General features: G+C 40.8%; 1 protein-coding gene across 3 annotated transcripts in view; it reads left to right on the top strand.

The window, feature by feature from the left end:
- Nucleotides 1–16,346, top strand: part of CHRDL1 (chordin like 1) — a 271,500-nt gene that overhangs the window by 22,923 nt on the left and 232,231 nt on the right. For 2 of the 3 annotated variants that reach the window (XM_087940831.1, XM_026703187.2), the window contains exon 11: nt 1,488–3,469. In XM_087940831.1, the coding sequence (XP_087796957.1) occupies nt 1,488–1,618 (131 nt within the window). In that variant the 3' untranslated portion in view covers nt 1,619–3,469. Of the gene's footprint in view, nt 1–1,487; nt 3,470–16,346 lie in introns of those variants that run through there. The other variant, XR_015745018.1, reaches the window with a different exon arrangement.

Genomic DNA, 16,346 nt, shown 5'->3' with positions numbered 1-16,346 from the left:
ATGGCTTACTGTGTTTTGCAAACTCAGCGACTTTGGGTTTATTCAATTAACTGTAATTCAGCTTGATGCTGGAATGAAACTTTCTTGTCAGATAAATTTATGCAGGACTGCATCCTTAATCTTTTCATCATATTAAATGCACTCTTTTTTCCCAGAAACATTTGGATTTAATAATTGTGGAATGTAACATGGTCAAGAACCGGCAGTTGAAATGAATCAGCTGATCCTTTTGGTTTCAAGTTACCACTTGGCTGTAGCTAGAAAATTCCAGGACTGTAGCTCTGGAAGAAATTCTCCTCCTCATTTCATTAGTGTGAATCAAGGGGTTGTTTATACAAGCAATTATCCTAGAAAAACAATTGCTTGATTCCTTTTGGCCTCTGATTTGTTCACCCGATTGCTGGGAGACTCAGAATCTGAAGTGGACTGAAAGCTAAGTGTTAAAAGGAACTCTTTCTGCCTGTTTCTTTTTCATTCTCAGAACTTTTGACAGAAATTTTATTTTGGTCTTTGATCAATAAAAGTTTGGTAAAACAAACAAAATGAACCCCCAACACCAGTGAACTTTGGCCTGTCTGTCTGCTTCCAGGATACTGTAAATTGAGGGTGGGAAAATGGGGTCTAGGACAACCTGCTGTCCTTTAGAAGGAGAGATACTGAAGCTGAAGCTCAAATACTTCGGCCAGCAAACGAGAAGAGAGGACTCCTTGGAAAAGACCCTGATGTTGGGGTAAATGGAAGGCAAAAGACGAAAAAGGATGGCAGAGGATGAGATGGTTAGATGGTATCATTGATGCAATGAACATAAATTTGGGCGGAACCAGGGAGTTAGTGGAGGCCTTTGATGTGCTGTGGTCCAGGGGATCACAAAAGCGGAATAACAACAACATTAGAGGAAGTTGAATTAGAGGAAGGATCTGCCATTCTGTTCTCCTTTTGGGCTGCAAGGGGTCAGGAGGACCAGTAAGGATTTCTCCTTACTCAATATTGTTTTTGAATTGAAAAATATTCTTCTATGCCCATAATTCTTTTTGCTGAAGGAGGAGAAATAAGAGCTTATTTTACTTTGGAGATGCCATGATGATGATGGCTAGTACTTCTGTAAATATAGGAGGAATTTAATTAGCTTTGAAAAGAAATACACCAGTATTTGAAAGCTCCGTTTGGCATTGGAGGACCTGGCGTGGGATCTATTCTGTTTGCAGTCACCACTTAAATTTTGCAGTTAAACAAGTGATTGCTTCCTATGTGCATGTGAATCTTTATTTATGTTGGAATTGGGAAATTTTCAGATGCATGACCCAGTACCGGCCAGATGTTTTTGGAATGTTAAAGCTGGATAGGGAAGGACATGAAAACACGAAACCTCCTCAATTAGTTCAGACCCCCTCAATCTTTCCAATTAGCCTGCACACCGTGCTGTCATTTGCATTGCTGTTTTGGATTACTCGTTGCTTTTTTAAAATAATTTTTTTTGCTTGTTTTAGATAAGTGGAAAATATTCAGTGAAGGAGCAGCTCAGATCAACCAAATTTGTGAAAATCGAGACTGCAGGACTGAACTGGAAGAACTGCTGAAGGTTTTGTACCTTGAGAAATCTGAACAGGATGGTTGTTGAGGGAGGTTCTGAAGAAGGAAACTGAGAGAAAAGAGATGGATCCGCAATAGGACTGTGGGTTTGTTTTGTCCGTTTTGATGGTACCCTGGAAAGAAAAAGAAAGAAAGAGAGAGAAGACGAAAGAAGGAAAGTATTCATCTCATGCCCAGCATATCTTGCTGCTCTGTGCATAAACTTGTGCTAGTCCTTTTAATATCTCTACTTCGTAAATGGTGGCTCTTTGTCATTGGAAAAGCAGGAAGGAAAGACATGGATTCCTGCAAAGGTCATTGTCTAAAGCCAGGAGTGTGGAGTTGGTGAGCTGAGGGTCTTATTTCATATTTTGAACCAAAGGCCTCAGTGAGGAAGATGCAGATATAAAATGGGTAGAGCCACAGTTGTATGAGACCAAGTTCCTTCCTTTTCCCTACTTTAAAACTACATTAAGCCACTTATGAGCTGATACCAGAGTTTTTTTCAGAAATAAAATAGCAAGAAATGTAAAATTACTAGGACCCTCCCAAGTAGGAGAAAATATTCCCCCCCCCCCTGACAGAGGTAGGTTTAGCTTTGAGCCACTACATTCTCTACCCATCTTAATTTTTTGGACAACTTGTTGATCAGGAAAAAGCCAAGGATGGAGCTGTAGCAAGGTTGAGTCTTCTCTGCTGAAAGCAAGTCTTGAAATGATGATAATTCAGGGCTTGAACCACCCATCCCAAAACTGGAAAAGAAGATCCTGGAAATGATATTTCACTGCCTCGCCCCCTCCCCCGTGAAACTCTTCTGAGGTGCAATTGCTCAAATTTCCAGTGATGAAGCTCCCACAACTTCTGGAGGCAACCTGTTCCATGGGTTCATTTTCCTCTCTGTTAGGAAGTTTCTCCTCAATTCCATGTTGCTTCTCTCCTTGATTGTTTTCCATCCATTGTTTCTTATCCTGCCTTCTGGTGCTTTGGAGAATAGCTTGACCCCCTCCTCCTCTCTGTGGCAGCCCCTCAAATATTGGAAGACTGCGCTCCTGTCTCCCCTGGGCCTTCTCTTCCCTAGACTAGCCAGGCCCAGTTCCTGCAACCATTCATTGTACGTTTTACTCTCCAGTCCCCTAATCATCCTGGTTGCTCTTCTTTGCACTTCTGCCAAAGTCTCAACATCTTTTTTGTAATGTGACCAAAATGGGATGCAGGATTCCAGGTGTGGCCTTACTAAGGCTTTAAAAAAAAATCATGTGATTTTAAGTCTATGCTTCTGTTTATACAACCTAGGATTATATTTGCTTTTTTGGCTATCACAACCTGTTTATCATATTGAGCTGGTTTGGTTTGCTGGTTCAGGCCATATGAAATTGGCAAGGGTGTTTGGTCAGTTTGGGGTTGGAGTTAAATATGTTGTGTGAACTTAGGGGTTTGGGTTGTGTAAACCGGTGTTTCTCAAACTCGGCAACTTTAAGTGTGTGGACTCCCAGAATTCTCCAGCTAGCAAGCACAGCCATCCTCTTAGAATTTAACGAGCAGGTGGGTCTTGGCAGGTGATGCAGTGTCTCCCTTTTTGAAACGTATCAAAAAGGCACAAGTTGACAGGTGTACAGTACTTTTGTTATATATTTTATTAATTTTCTGGAAGAAAAATAACTATGATGAGATACCTGGGATATAGGCTGTGTATTTATTTGTATAATAAGTTCTCTCTTTTTTTAAGGACAAGGAAAAATCAGTGTAGCAGGTTTCTTTAGCATTAACCAAGACACATCTTAGATGTCTGGTTCTCTCTTCCACCCCCTTCACCTTTGTGGAGACACATATTTATAACCATTATTTATATACGTGTTTTATCTCTTTTATAAATTAATAAAATTGAATCGTTCCAAATGGACTTTTTTCTTTCATTTAATAGTGTTTTTTCCTGTGTCCCTTTTCCTTTGTTTAAGAATGGAGGGAAGATCCAGACCTTCTTTGAGGAGGAGCGGGGGAATTATAAGCTTTCCAAACTTTGGGCTGCAATCCTGATAAGAGGATGACATCCAACTGAGTTGGGGTTACCCCAGTAAAAAGCAAGGTTTAAAGAAAAAGTATTCACAGAGGTTAGCAATAGCATTTAGACTTATATACCACTCCACAGAGTGCTTTCCAGCCCTAGCTAAGGAGTTTGCAAATCCAGCCTCTTGCCCCCAACAATCTGGGCCCTCATTTTACCCACCTCAGAAGGATGGAAGGATTAGTCAACCTGGGGCCTGGTGTGATTTGAATTGCCAAATTGCAGGCAGCTGATAGCCAGCAGAAGTGGCCTGCAGTACAGCTCTCTAACCACTACGCCACCAAGGCTCTAACTAGTGATCTAATCCTGATGAGCCATTTCAAGCTACAAGTGTGAGAATTATGTGGTTAGAATGTTCTCTGCATTCAGCTAAGCACCTCCAATGCTAGGAAGAGAGGATTAAAACTGTTATCTTCTTCCTAATGGAGTGGCACAGAGGCTCAGAAGTTAAGGCCACCAGCCCAGGTTCGAGACCCAAGCACCATGTGATAGGGTGAGTTCCCATCCTCACCTTTTTCCTTGAGAAATTTCACTTTTCATCCAAGAAGCTTCTTCGGTTACTTTTGGAAGCAAGCAGGAATGTTGGAAATTGCAAGGGAGGAGGGATCTGTGCATCTCTCCCTACAATGCCTTCTGGGTAGAAATTAACCAGGTTTTTTTGGTTCCTCCCTGCAAAATCTACCTGGACACAGGTCTGCTACGAGAGCCAAAATTGCCATCTTTTGAGTCCTTGTCTTGGCTGCTATCAAACTTTACATAACAGAGTAACAGTTCGAAGGGGCCTTGGAGGTCTCCTAGTCCAATTTCCTTCTCAAGCAGGAAGCCCTATACCAGTGATGGCGAACCTTTTTGCTGTGGTGTGTTGAAGGCACGCACGCGTGTGTGCCGGTACCATCAATGTAATGCGCCCCGCCCCAGCACATGCATGCATAACACCCCCGCCCCCTTACCTGCACTGCGCATGCTCACTCTTCCCAGCTGATTTTCAGCCCATTTGAGACCGTTTCGCCCTCTCGGAGGCTCGAGGGAAGCCACTGCAGCCTTGGGAGGCCAAAAAATGGGCCTTCCGGAAATACCAGAAGTGCCTGTTTTCAGCCCCCGGAGGCCTCTGGAACCTGGGAGGAGCTGTTTTCACTCTCCCAGAGGCTCGAGGGAAGCCTCTGCAGCCTCAGGAGGCCGAAAAACAGGCCTTCTGGAAATATCGGAAGTGATGAAATGGGCCTGCTTTTCAGCTTCCAAAGGCTGTAGAGGTTTCTCTCGAGCCCGCAGGAGGGCAAAAATTGCCTCCCCCGGGGTCCAGAGGGCCTTCAGAGGCTGAAAACGGGCTCTTCTGGTATTTCCAGAAGGCCCATTTTTCAGCCTCCCGAGGCTGCAGAGGCTTTCCTCGAGCCTCTGGGAGGCCAAAAATGGCTGGAAATAGGCCGAAAATCAGCTGGGAGGCACACACATGCGTGGTGCAGGTAAGTTTGGCTGGGGCTCATGTGCCATAAGGTTCGCCATCACAGCCCTATACCATTTCAGACACACGACTGTCCAATCTCTTCTTTAAAAGTTGGATTCATCCAAGTTGGCCAATACAAATCTTTTAACCAGGAGCAGCTCTTTAAATCACTCCCATTTAGGATGTTGTCTAAGAAACATAATGAACTAAGTCAGGGTGTGATTCATGGTGATTTTCTGGCACTAGCTTGGTCTCTCTGCTCCTTATGAACAAACCTAATTAATCAGGAGTTGTTTATGGTCTCTTGGAGAAGGATTGCTTCATACTGTTCAAGGTAAGTGTAACAAAATGGGGCCACAACTCTTTTTAAGTAGTGGGGGAGACATAGAGGGTATGTAAACAGAAGAACCAGAACAGTTCTGCTTGTATAGATCAAATACAAAACAGCAAGAAGAGCTTTGGGTTCCCCTCTGCTCTCTGTGTTGTTGCACATGTGTGGCAGGGTGGATAGAAAGATAAATAATTCTTTGGATGCGTGGATAATTCGTGGAGAACCCAATTTCATTCCAGAAATATTTATACAGGTAGTCCTAGACCTATGACCATAGTTAGCACCAGAATACCTGTTACTAAGCAAAACATTTGTTAAGTGAGTAATTCATTACTTTATTACCCATTTTGCCATGGTTGTTAAATGAGTCACTGCAGTTAAGTGAATCATGCAGTTGTTAAGCAAATCCAGCTTCTCCCATTTGCCTTTGCTTGTCAGAAGCCAGCTGGAAAGGTTGCAAATGGTGATCACTTGACCCTGGGATGTTGCAACTGTTGCAAAATCCATGCCAAGTACAAGAATTTTGATCACATGATTCTGAGGATGCTGTGACAGTCATAAAGTGAGCACAGTTCATAAGCCACTTTTTGCAGTGATTTTGCAACTTCAAACAGTCATCAAATGAATGGTTGGAGGTCAAAGACTTCTTATATAAAAATAGAGACACTTCTAGATCACCACTAAATGGCAATGAATAACACCAAAAATGTGTGTTGTGTTTTGCCCTCTGACGGTCATCTGGATTTTTGCACTTCAGATTTGGTGGCCATAACAATACGTTTACCTGCTTGCCCTTCCAGAGTGAAAGTAATCTTGGCTTGCCCAGATAATGTCTGTCATGCCCTTGTATTTCTGGGCAGCTCCATACGGCTGTTGCCTTTGCTCTGCTTACTTTCTCAGGTCAGATCTCTAGAGGGAATTCAGATTTGTTCCATCCAAGCAAACAATGAGAAGGATGAGCTCTTTCGGTGGCATCAATGATTAAATAAACATCAACATTCCTTTCACAGCCAGTTTATTGCTGTGCAGTGCAAACTTTGCACATTCAGTCCTGGGTATCTTGCTTTGTGGGTGAAAATAGATGTCATATTTGACACTGGGGAAAGCAAATCTTAGCAGTTGTGGAATCTCAGCTGCCCAGTTGCATCTGCACAGACATGCTCTCAAGTCTGTATCAGGGGACAGTCAAATTCTTTTTTCTTTGGCAATACATGGAATAATATATGCAGTTGTTTTTGTTCATCATAGAATCACAGGGTTGGACGAGACCTGGGAGATCTCCTGCTCAAGGCAGGAGAACTTATATCATCCTGGTCTACTCTTTTCTTTAAAAACTCCAGTGATGAAGCACCTACAACTCCAGGGTGCAAGTTGTTGGTTAATTGTTCTCATTATCAGAAAATTTATCATTAATTCCTGGTTGGAACTATCTTTAATGAGCTAATGCAGGGGCTGGCACCTTGGGCAACAAGGTCACATAGTATAATAAGATTGGGACTGGATTAGGGACTTCTATCCTCACTGTGAGTTGTATTGGGGGCGCTGCACGAAGGGAGGCTCAGCCAATCTCATTGTGCACATGTACTCTGATAATAAAGGTAATAATAATAATAATAATAATAATAATAATAATAATAATAATAATAATAATAATAATAATAATAATAATAATAATAATAATAATAATAATAATAATAATACCTATTGCTACTTGTCTTGCCTTCTGGCGCTATGTAGCAACCCCTCAAATATTGGAACACTGCTATATGTAGCCCCTACTCCTCCTTTTCACTGGACTAGACATGCCCAATTCCTGCAACTCTTCTTTGTATGTTTTATCTTCCAGTCCTTTAATCATTGTTGTTTTTCTCTGCATTCTTTGTAGAATTCCACATCTTTTTGATATTGTGGTGACCAAAACTGGACACAGTATTCTAGGTGTGGTCTTACCAAGGCAGTACTAAAATTAAAGCAGTATTAACAGTTTACGTGATGTTGATTCTCTCTCTCTCTCTGTTAATGCAGCCTAGGATTCCATTGGCTTTTTTGGCAGCTGCAGCACATGGCTGGCTCATACTGAGGTGAGAGTCGACTAGGACTCCAAGATCCCTCTCACTGCTGCTGAGCCAGGTGGCTAAACTGACTGCAGTTGCTGGCCACCAAAAGTGTATTTTAAAGAGTAATAGGAAGAGGTTACAATTTGACCTCTCTTATAACAAAAGGCAAATCATGGAATTATGGATTTAAATTGCAGAAACTCAGATTCTAGTCAAGTGTCTAGAATCAACATTTCCTAATGGACGGACAGCAGGACCAGTAATGAGTTCCCTTGATTGGATGTCTTGGAGGAGAAATTGGAGAGCCACCTGTCAGGGCTGGGTAAAATTGGATTTTTGAAGCAGGGGGCTAGACTCAGTCATATAAAATGGTCCCTTTCTGTTCCCAGTTTCTGGTTGTTTCTTTATGTTAAAAACAGATTAACACCTGGAGCATTATTAGTTGTACAAAAAGTCAGCACAGGGCTTGACTGTTATTTTGGCACATTAAGGTCTCCTCCGTGTTAACACAGTTCACAACTATGTTGAAATTCCCTTCAAAAGCATGCTGCTGTGTACTAGGAGGGGTTGACAAGTGTCTTTTATGTTTCAACCTCTCCCAATCTCAGAGATTGAATGTCATAATGCTCTCTGGCAGAATATTCTAGAACCTACTGCAAATGATCAGCCAGCACAACTGTATCTGAAGCTCATATCTTATACGGTCTCTCTTTCTTTCTGTCTGATTGGACTTTCAGAGGAAATTCATGTTGGATGAACACCTTTGTCATGACTTATTTGAATTCTGTAAGTACCTATCTCTTAGCCTAACTAGCTTCCTAGGGTTCTTAACAAGAAAAAAATGCAATAGAAGGAAATATTTGTAGCTCAGGTTGAACTGTGAGGTCCTTGTTGCTTTCTGTTTTGTTGTTTGCTTGCAGACATTTCATTAGCCAACTAAGTAACATCACCCATGCTAGATGGAAGGGTTTGGGAGGGGGAGGAGGGGGGAAAGGAGGGAGAGGAAGAAGAGGAAGAATAATAATTGTGGGATCCCTTGGGATCTTGGTGGTTTGCTTGCAGACATTTCATTACCCAACTAGGCTATATCATCACTCCCCCCCCATAGCATTGGCAGGGCAAGCTACTAAATGAAACAAAGAAAACGTTAAAAGTTATATTTTTGTAATTACTTATCAAGCACATCTAAATTATATCAAACAAAATATCTTTACAATCCCCAAGACATGTCACAATTTTTGAGCATCCCTAATGTTTGGAAATTTAAAGTTGAAAAATTTGACACACCATATCAAGAAGAAAATTCTGTATCACTTACATTAATGATGTTACTAAGTTGGAGTTCCATAAGTTATAGCTCCACCATAGGCACAAAACCAGCTGGGTGACCTTGGGTCATTGGACCAGTTACTTTCTTTCTGCCTTTGGAAGCAGGCACGGCTCAACCAATTTTGCCAAGAAAACTGCAGGGACTTATCCAGGCAATTTCCAGGAGTCAAATCCTGATCTGAAGGCACATCCCCACACCTTGTTAATATAGGTTGAGGCAGGTCCTTGGTGCTCTCTGAGCTTGGTTGCTTTCTTGCAGTTGTTTCATTAGCTGAAGTAGGTAATATTATCAGTGCTAAAAAGGAGAGGGGTTGCAGGGAGACTGTGGAGTCGGTGCTACTCTCTGAGCTTCATGGTTTTCTTGCAGACATTTCATTGCTAGCACTGATTATGTTACTTAGTTGGGTAATGGAATGTCTGCAAGAAAACCACCAAGGTCAGGGAGCATCAAGGACTCCATAGTCCTCTTCTTCCCCCCAACTCCCTCACTTTTAGTACTGATGATGTTACCTACTTCAGGTAATGAAATATCTGCAAGAAAACAACCACGTTGAGAGAGCATCAAGGAACCATCATTCCAATGTTGAACTACAAATACTTTATTGGTATAGGTGTAATTACAGAATTTGGAAAGCCAGACCATCTCCCTCTTTCCCTTGCTTTTATACCAAAGAGAGTCAATCCTGGTCTATGTTTAATTTCTATCTCATACTTTCCTTTCTTCCTGGGCTAGTTTACACTTGATTAATAGTTGCCATATATATTCTTTAAGGTCATCTCTGCATCCAGGTACAGTCCCCGTGCCCATCCTCTTCTTTCCACCAACTTATCTTTCCCCAATGATTTCTTGTCAGGTATGGAAAGTGATTTTATGCAGTTTAGAGAAGTATTAGAATAAATTAGACTTTGTAGTATAAGAGGGGGGCAGATCTAGGGTCTCTCCTTGTGTTGCTTTTCCTTGTCATTTTTTTTTCTCCTCCCATACCTAGTCTAGCCTTCCTCTGCATATCTTAGTTTATTTTCTCATAGCTTTGGAGAAACTGCAAAACAATTTTCAGCCTGGACGAAATGAGGTCTGAAAATATGAGTTGAAGAATTTCCTCCTCATTTCCAATGGTATTGTGGCATTTTGCTTCAGGTTATGTATTCCTGATTTATTGTAAAGAAAAAATGTCCAAAGTGGGAGGGAGCCTACATAAAGCAGGCAAATGGTCACCACAAGATAGAAACCCTATCCAGCTTTGTTTGAATTTCACTTCCTAGCCAATCCTGGCAAGCGATGGCATTAAATGATGTTGACAAGAGTAATTACAGAATAATAATCAAATAGAGTTGGAAGTGACCCTGGAGTTCTTATAGTCCAACCCTCTGCTCAAGCAGAAGACCTATGCCATTTTGGACACATGGTTGTCCAATCTCTTCTTAAAAGCCTCCAGTTTTGGAGCACCCACAACTTCTGAAGGGAAGCTGTTTCATTGGTTGATTGTTCTGACTGTCAGGAAATTTCTCCTTATTTTTAGGTTGAATGTCTCTTTGATCAGTTTTGATCCTTTGCTGATTGTTCTGCCTTCAGATGATTTCGAAAATAGATTGACTCCTCCCCTTCCTTGTGGCAGCCCCTCAAATATTGGAATACTGTTAACATTTTATGACAGCCTATAACAAAATAAAATGTTGGCCCTTGAATGGTGTATTGAAAATGATGGTTTCTTTTTCAAACTTCTTAGTACACTCCAATTCTCCTTCTCTTAAACAGACATATATATTTAATCTATCTGTCCCTTGTTTATGTCCATTTGCCTTCATCCCACAAAAAAACAAGATGATTGGATTCATTCAGAATGGGGGATCTTTGGCCATATTTGTGCATCTCAGATGATGTACCTGGTCCAGAAAAGGGGGGATTCTGAACGTGTTTGTTTTGTTTTCTTCTTGAAGGTGTATATGTAAAAACAGAAGGACAGTCAACAGATAAAGGCAATGGTTTAAACCAGGCATGACCAACCTTGTCAACTTTAAGACCTGTGAACTTCAACTCACAGAAATCCCCAACCAGCCATGCTGATTGGGGAATTCTGGATGTTGAAATCCACAGGTCTTAAGGTTGACAAGCTTGGACATGTCTGGTTTAAACCATTGGTAGAAGAATCCAGTGCAGGACTGTAAAATCAGGGAGAGGTGTAACTGGGAAGATCCACCACTAATTTGCCCATATAATCAAGCAGCTACATATGTATCAAGGCATGTGTTTTGGAAGGAAAAAGAGAAAAATCCATCTTACAAAAATAAATACGGAAGTGTCATGCAATCCCTAGGGAGTGATGAGTAAAGAAGTAAGTTTGGGCAATGATTTAGCCAGATAGGAAGCAAACCATAATAAGAAGGTCCTTGTCTTTAATTTAGGATATATCAGAAGAAAGCTGCCTTCACCAGCTTGTTTCTTTCCAAATTTTCTGGACTTTAGATCCCACCATTTCTGAGCCAAGGTGATTAGTACTCATGCCTAATATATTTGAAGGAGATCAACTGGGAAAAACTGGAATAAGAGTTTTTTGGCCAGATTTGGCTGTCAAAACAGTGGAGGACCACTAGATGGGACCAATGACTATGAGAACTTTGGGTCTCTCTACAGTCATCATAGTGGTGGACTGGATTGTTGTGGCTTCTTTTCTAAACTCTCTTTGAGTTGAAGACTGCTAGCTGAAAAAGAGAACTGCAGCCATTAGTTTATTTTATTATTAATCCAATGCTGCCATCTAGCTGCTGGTATCTGGAATACCACAAATAAAAGAGGTTCCTTCCAAAACAAATGCATTTAAAACCTTAAATAATGTGTTTGGCCAAGTAACCAAGAACAACCTGGATAGATCAAATAAGGCTTTACTTACAGTGTACATTTTTTTCTATATTTTATTTCCATTTTGTTTACAATATTACTTAGAGGTGCATTTTTGTACAGATGTTTCCCTTATTTGCATATTAATAGAGAGCTACAATTCTATTCAAACTAGCTTATAAAGTAGCAGAAAATGCTTCTCCCCTCCTAGTGCATGCAGAAAAAAGGAAACTGTCTGAAAGAAAGAGTATACTCTTTTCATTGCAAACATCAAGTTCTCCCTTCCTTTATAACTGGCTACTGTTTTTTTTTTCTTTTTTCAGATTCAAGTTTAGTTGCAACAAAGTTGTTTCTTCCTTCCCCCTTTAGTGGGGGAAAATCATTCAGATTCTATTGTCATTTAGCTCAACAAGAATCTGTAGAGCAACTGGGAAGGAGATAAGGAACTCAGGAGAAGAGATAGAGAAGTGGAATTAGGTGGGGTGAATAGTTTGCATGCAGAATTTGGAAAGATATTATTGGGAAAGAGTGGCTATTTCCCTGCTTGTAATTCTGAAATGAGCTAACAGGAGAAGGCAGCCTTGATTCGCATACAAGTTAAAAAATAAAAAAGATCTGTTGTCAATATTGCACAGGGCTGCACAATCTTTAGAAATGGTAGCTCTCGTGGGAGTTGCTATTTCTAATCTAACATCTTCCAGGGAGATATTAGATTTATATTAAAGTAGTTACTAGTACTTAGTAAAGAACTCACTGAACCCATTTATACTATGGGCTTTGCAATGTTTACAGAGGATATTCGGTAGGCTGAGGGCAACAGCAGGTAAGGTGATATTCCTGCTGCACCGCACTAGGTGAAATTTGTAAGTGATGGGTCTGTCAGATCCCTTCCCTACCGGACTGGTGAGGCAGGCTGATCTGCTGGGCGTGAGATGGTTCCTCAGGCAACCTGGCCCCAATTCATGTAGGGCTTCAAAGATTAAAATGTTTAACGATCAAGTCCAAGATTTCAGACTGTCAGATTCTGGCATCTTTTGCTTGTCATTTTCACTTTTTTTAAAATGAGACCTGCCTGCAAATGAGATCATTGCCTAAGCCAGAGCAAGTCATGTTTCCTTTACATTAAAGATGTTTACTCAGTTATTTTATCCTACAACCCACAGACCATAACATCAACAGTTTAGGAAACCACATCCCTCCATCTTAAACAACATGATTAAAAATAAAACAAAATCCACCCTGGGCTGAATAGCTCTTCTTTTGTTCTTTTGACAACAACAAATATTATTGCTGTCTTTGTTCAGGAACTTTGCATCTGCCAATCCCAGACAACCGTAAAAACATCTAAATTGCCTGGATGCAGGCAAAGTGCAGGGACTTGATAAAGGAGCCGTTTCATCCCCATCCAAATTGCAATGCAGATGAATTTTTCTCAGTTGGACACCAATTGGAGCTACTAAGTAGGAATGGGCAATGTTTGGGACCCTGGAAAGGGAAGGGATGGTATTTCGATTCATGGCTTTTATATGCATAAATCCCATGTCATCCACAATGGGCAAAGAATTAAAGATGGAGGAGGAGGAGGAGGAGGAGGAGGAGGAGGAGGAGGAGGAGGAGGAGGAGGAGGAGGAGGAGGAGGAGGAGGAGGAGGAGGAGGAGGAGGAGGAAAAGGAGTGGGAGCGGATGAAGAAGGAGGAGATTGATGAGATAATGATGATGGAGAAGGAGAAGAAAAATGATATGATGATGATGATGATGATGATGATGGAAGGAGAAAGAGGAGAAAGAAGGGAATGATGAGACAATGAGGATGGGAGGAAGAAAAGGAGAAGGCCAGGAGGAGAAGGAGTAAGAGGAGGAGAAGGAGGAGGAGGAAGAGGTGGAGGACAGGAGAGGGAGGAAGAAACTGATGAGATGGTGGTGGTGATGATGGGAGGAGAAGGAGGAGGAGGAGAATGAGGAGAATGATGATGATTGGAGGAAGAGGAGCATTTACATACATTCTAGATGTGGATTTGGTGTTTCTAATTATTAGATCCTTCCCAAGGATCTACAATAGTTGACTATAATGTCTCAATGTACAAGTAGTCCTCAACTTAACCATCCATTTAGCAACCATTCGAAGCTACAACAGCACTGAAAAAAACCAACTAACCGTGGTCCTCTCACAACCTTCAGGACATCTCTATGATTACATGATAACATTTGTACACTTGGCAGCTGGCAGATATTTATCCCACTGCAGCATCCAGGGGTCATGTGACCATCAGACCTTCCTAGCTAGTTTCCAACATGCAATGTCCATGGGGAATCTGGATCTGCTTAACAACTGCACAATTCACTAACCAACTGCAGTAACTTGCTTAGCAACTGTGGGGGAAAAAGTCACAAAATCAGGTGTGACTCCCTTAAGAGCCACCTTGTTTCGCCATGGAAATTCTGGCCCTAAGTGCGGTTCTGACTCAAGGATCCCTCTATGCACTGTGCTCTGTATGCACTTTTTGTAACTGATATGTTCAGATTGGTTCCACTCCTGTGATGTCCCAGAGCTCCATCCAGTACTAGCACCATGTGACTTTTTCTCACATTTGCTTGAACTCTAATTGAAGTTTCTTTTATATTTCCTTTTCTCTTTCTTTCTTATTGAGCGTTCTCAATGTAGTACTAATGGAGGAGAATATTTGTAGCTCAAGGCTGACATGAAGGGTCCCTGGTGCTCTCTGAGCTTGCTTGTTTTCTTGAAGACGTTTCATTACCTAAACTAAGTAGCATCATCAGTACTAGTCCCAGAACTGATGATGTTACCTAGTTTGGGTAATGAAACGTCTACAAGAAAAAAAGGCAGGCTCAGAGAGCACCAAAGAACCCCCTCATTCTCAATGTAGCTTTTGCAGCTGCCTTTTGGCAAAATCAGTTGCCCACACTTGTTTCTTTGTTCTGTGGTCAGTTCTGGCTTACTGTGGGCTGAATGAAGATCAATTTACATTTGCACAGGAACTTAACCTCTTTGGGTTTTTTAAATAATTTTATTAAACCCATGGAAACATAAACTACAAATGAAAATGAAAGCAGTGGGAAAATGGAGGAGACAGCAGAGAAAGGGAAGTGTGGGATAAAGAGGGGAAAAGAGGGGAAAGCATTGACATCCAATTATTTTTAGTGTAGTAGAATAAAACAATAACATTACAGCCTCAATGTTTTACTTTACATTTATTGATTTATTTTTGTCAATTGGTTACAAGATAATAGGTATAAGTAAAAACATAGTTATGAACACATGGATACATATAAAAAAAATAAAAAATAAATTAATACAGGTAGTCATCGACTTACAATAGATCATTTAGTGACTGTTTGAAGTTACAACAGCACTGAAAAAAGTAACTTACGATGGGTTTGCACACCTATGTCTGTTGCAGCATCCCCATGGTCATGTGATTTACATTCAGATGCTTGTCAACTCCATTTATGACGGATGCAGTGTCCTGGAGTTATATGATCCCCTTTTGCGACAAGCAAAGTCAATGGGGAAACTTAACAACCAGGTTACTAATTTAAGAATTACAATGATTTAACTTAACAAATGTGGCAACAAATTTCTCACTTAGCAACATAAATTTTGGGCTCAATTGTGTTGTAAATTGAGGACTACTTGCATTGTATGTACTAGTCATTCTATAACAACAAATGTATCTAATCAGCAAACCCCAAATCAAAGTTGTTTTATTATTATTAGTATTATTAGTATTAGTATCTCAAGCACAGAATCCAGAAGTAGTTTCCAAGTAGAAACAAAGTTAAATGCATTCATTTCTTTAATTCAAGCATGAGATTAGCTATCTAATCTAAAGTCACTAAATTAGTAGACCAGCAAAACGCTGTGGACATAATATACTTTGATTTCAGTAAGGCATTTGATAAAGTAGACCACAACTTACTTCTTGATAAGCTAGAAAAATGCAGACTAGACAACATCTGATGGATTTGTAGCTGGCTGACTACCTATACTCAATAAGTAGTCCTTAGTACCACATGGAGAGAAGTAAGCAGGGGGTACTTAGGCCCAGTACTCTTCAATATCTTCATAAATGACTTAGATGAGGGAATAGAAGGGGAACTCATCAAATTTGCAGATGACACTAAACTGGCAGGAACATCCCAGAAGACAAGCTCAGGATCCAAAAAAGATCTTGACAAACTTGAACAATGGGCCCTAACCAAGAAAATGAATTTCAATGTGGAGAAAAGCAAAGTTTTATGTTTAGGCAGGAAAAATCAAAGGTATAAGCACAGATTAGGTGAGACCTGGCTCAAAAATAGTAACTGTGAGTGGGACCTTGGAGTCTTAGTGGGTGATCATTTGAATATGAGCCAGCAATATGCGGCAACAGCCAAAAAAGCTAATACAATCCTGGGTTGCTTAAACATAGAATCAAAATCACGTGAAGTATTAGTACCACGTTATAAAACCCTAATAAGACCACACCTGGAATACTGCAACCAATTTTGGTCACCAAACTACAAAAAGATGCTGAGACTTTGGGAAAAGTTCACAGAAGATCAACCAAGATGATCAAAGGCCTGGAGACTAAAACATACGAAGAATGGCTGCAGGTTTTGGATCTGGGTTAGTCTAAGGAAAAGAAGAATTAGGGGTGACAATATTCCAGTATTTGAGGGGCTGCCACAAAGAAGAAGGGGTCAAATTATTCTCCAAAGCA

This window comes from Pseudonaja textilis, chromosome 12, assembly GCF_049901715.1.
Source record: "Pseudonaja textilis isolate UNSWEBS1 chromosome 12, rPseTex1.2, whole genome shotgun sequence".
Classification (NCBI taxonomy): domain Eukaryota; kingdom Metazoa; phylum Chordata; class Lepidosauria; order Squamata; family Elapidae; genus Pseudonaja; species Pseudonaja textilis.
This window is presented reverse-complemented; position numbering and strand designations above follow the sequence as displayed.